The sequence below is a fragment of the Panicum virgatum genome, chromosome 2K (genome assembly GCF_016808335.1).
Source record: "Panicum virgatum strain AP13 chromosome 2K, P.virgatum_v5, whole genome shotgun sequence".
Lineage (NCBI taxonomy): Eukaryota > Viridiplantae > Streptophyta > Magnoliopsida > Poales > Poaceae > Panicum > Panicum virgatum.
The window spans coordinates 14,620,806-14,624,426 of record NC_053137.1 but is presented as its reverse complement, the minus strand read 5'-3'; the positions used below and the strand labels follow the sequence as shown (position 1 = coordinate 14,624,426).

At 51.0% G+C, this 3,621-nt stretch overlaps 1 protein-coding gene across 1 annotated transcript; it reads left to right on the top strand.

The window, feature by feature from the left end:
- LOC120695136 (putative UDP-rhamnose:rhamnosyltransferase 1) lies at positions 1-3,621 on the top strand. Its single transcript, XM_039978445.1, has 3 exons — positions 1-579; positions 3,111-3,507; positions 3,596-3,621. Exons 1-3 carry the CDS (start codon positions 124-126, stop codon positions 3,619-3,621), a joined length of 879 nt encoding a protein of 292 aa, XP_039834379.1. The 5' UTR covers positions 1-123.

Here is a 3,621-nt window from a genome sequence, read left to right as displayed (position 1 = left end):
TAGTTGACGTGTCGCGTGTCGGCACAAATTCAATAATAACGCGCGAGTTCCTCGTGTTCCTGGCGTCGGTGTCAGTGTTTAGGCCCCAGCTGCCCACCACATTGCCACAGCAAAGCCACAACAATGGCCGGAGACCAGCAGCATGAAGAAGAAGCCATGGCAGCTCCTCTCCACGTCGTGGTGTTCCCATGGCTGGCGTTCGGCCACCTCATCCCGTTCCTCGAGCTCTCCAGGCGGCTGGCGGCGTGGGGCCACGCCGTCACCTTCGTCTCCACGCCGAGGAACGTCGCCAGGCTCCCGCCAGTGCCAGAGGGCCTGTCCGGCCAAGTCCGGACCGTGGCCCTGCCGCTGCCGGCGGTGGACGGGCTGCCGGAGGGCGCCGAGTCGACGGCCGACGTGCCGCCGGAGAAAGTCGAACTCCTCAAGGCCGCCTTCGACGGCCTCGCCGCGCCCTTCGCGGACTTCCTCGCCGGCGCCTGCGCCGGCGGCCGGGAGCAGGCGGGGTTCGGGAGGAGGCCGGACTGGGTCGTGCTCGACTTCGCGCACCACTGGCTCTGCCCCATCGCTGAGCAACACCAGGTGAGAGCTTCAAGTGGAATTTCATCATTATCTAAAAGAATAATCGGCGTGAAATTTGATCTTCGGCATAAATTTGTTGAGAATCTATCCAAATCAAAATGAAAATAGTACAGTAGAATGTAAAAGATTCACAGAAAGTACTTGTTCAATCCATTTAAGTTAAATAGTATCAGCACCTCGTTTAGAACGGTAAAACTGCAGGCGGCAAACACCGTTTCAGTGTTTAGGTTCGGAGATTGGGTGACTCCAGGCTTAGAACGGGCAACAGTTATGGCCAAGGAGGTGGGTGGTGAGGCAATGTTTATATTGGACGAATGGCGACAGCAGGAGCGACCAAAAATGATGGACCACTAACGATGGAGGCAGGTGAGCTAGGACGAGGGAACGCATGCATCATTGGGGAGAAAACCAAAATAATAATAGCTGGCAGATGGGCCGTGCTTAATGAGCATGCGTGCTTTTAAGTATGCCCCATCAAATGACGATAGCACGTCATACTATTGTTTGGACCATCACTATCGGAGAACCTATATAGGTGCCGAACCTGGAAGTTCTATGGCTTCTGTTGTTTGAGATCCGTACAGCCTAGATCTTCTTCTTCCTCCACTCGCACACACCGACCATCAGCTAGAGGGCTGGGTTGAGAACTAGGGGAGGGGTGGGGGGTGGAGGAGCGGCCGGCAGGTAGGGTGGTGGTTGAGGTCGGTGGGGTTAGTGTTAGGGTTTTTGGATTGCCGAATTTCCAACGGCCGGTGGCTCTAGAGTAGGAGGAGGGGGTCAGCTGCGGCTAGGGTTAACCATCCCGTTTTTTTTTAAATCCCGGTCTTCCCCTGAAACGGAAAACCGGTGAAAAACTGGCCGGTTTTCGAAATTTCCGGCCGGTATTTGAATTCAAATTCAAAAACCGGTGAACCAGAACTTCCCGGCGAAAAACCGGTACTTCTTGGCGGAAAACCGGTGATTTTATCCGGAAAGTGCAGAAAACCGATGATTTAAATTCAAAAATAGTGGGAAATCTTCTTCACGTATGAAAAAAAAATTGGATTTCAATGACTTCTACACCAAAATGCTCATAAAAATACCTAGTTTTTTATCATTTTTTTTATTTTTGAATTTCAAAACGAAATTTACCGGTTTTTCACTTCCCGTACACGTCCGAAACCGGGATTTTTATCGGTTTTCTGGCCGGTTTTCATGGTTTTTTAAACCCTGGCTGCGGCAGCCTGATGGTGGTGGTTCGGCTTGCGGCGGTGAGGTGGCACTCACTCGAGCGAGGTCCGGTGAGCGGTGGCCAGTGGGGGCGACAAGAAAAAGGACAGGTTAGGAAGGGCGGGGTCAAAGGCGGTGGTGGGCGGTGGACGTGCGGCATGACGGCAAGCTAACCGCGAGCCAAGATGGAGTGGGGCGTAGGAGGGCCGGGTAGGAGGAAGGTGAACATGGATAAGGAGGCGGGGGTGGGCTGGATTGAGCTCTAAACCAAGGCTCCTATTTGGCTTCCACGAGCTAGATAGGAGTGCCCGGCCCCGTCACTATGGCTCGCCATGCCATTTAGGCATGTAAGGTATAACTATTTGGGCAGATAGACCTGTTAACCCTGTCCATATAAAGCCTAGCTCCTCTCTTCGTGCCATCCTTTGGCTCATCCTCGATACTACCACTTGCCTTTCCACAGCTAAGCCGATTGCCCCTCCACTTCTTGTTATCGGATGGTCGCTTCCTAGTTCCCCTCTACTCCATGCAAACCATGCCTCACCGCGTTGAGTCACCTTGGGCCTGCTTATTTGGCGCTCAAAGGATCGCAACCACGGAAGGGTATAGGATTTGTCCATTAGAAAGTCTTATTTATTACTTAATTTAGGGTCTATTTTGGTCTAATATATTTCTCAAATAATAAAGAACGCAAGAATATTTATAGGATGGACTTCTATTCCAAATTTTAGGCGTGTAGCATAACTCTCTTCGTAAATAATTAAATCAAAAAATAATTTCTATGAGCATAACATATTTTAGCAATAATTTTTTAAAATCCAACTTTGAGAAAATTATGAAGGATCTCATCCGGGAGCCTATGTTTCTCTCTTTCGTCAATCCAGTAGTTTGGAACAGCTCATTAAGATTTCCATGAAAATTATGTTCTTTCAACCTCACTTATTAACACCCCCCCCCCCCTCAAAATAAGTGTTGTCTTGTGACTGTTTAATTTAATGAAACTATTTTAAAGGTTGGTTTCAAATCACTTTCCGTGTGTTGAATTGAAATTTGGATATTGATTTAGTGATATGTCGGACGTGCAATATGTACTCCGTTTCAACCGTAGATTGTTTTTATACATAGTATTTTACTATGCATCTGGATACACGCTATAGCTAGACACATAGAAAAAAATTTATATAACTCAATTTACCAAAACAATCTATAATTTAGAATGGAATGGTAACCTATGCGTGGCATACTAGAGGGAGAGTATGTTAGTCATGCCAATATGCCATAAACATCAACACTTTTGGGTTTACATTACCAATTAATTTCAGGTTCCTTGCGCGATGTTCCTCATCGTTACGGCGACCGGAACCGCGTACACCGGCTCCCGTCGCCAGAACGTCAGCCATCCCCGCGTCACCGTCGAGGACTTCATGCCCATGCCGAGGTGGTTCCCCTCCCCACCATCCCTCGCCTTCCACCGCCACGAGGGCGCCTGGCTCGACGCCGCCTCCCAGCTCAACGCGTCCGGCGTCGCCGACACCGAGCGCATGTGGCGGACCGAGGAGCGCTGCCGCCTCCTCGTGCTGCGCAGCTGCCCCGAGGTCGAGCAGCCCCGGGTGTTCCCGCTGCTCCAGGAGCTCTACCGCAAGCCCGTCCTCCCCGCCGGCCTCCTGCTGCCGGAGGACAGTCTGCGCGAGTCCGACGGCGACCACGGCGACGGCGCCGGTGTAGGACCGAGAAATGCGACCAGAGGGGGGGTGAATGGGAGCCTTCGAAAATTATCGCGATCAAAAACTTCGGCTCACAATTCAAGAGTGCACCCCAACCCCAGAGTTCTAG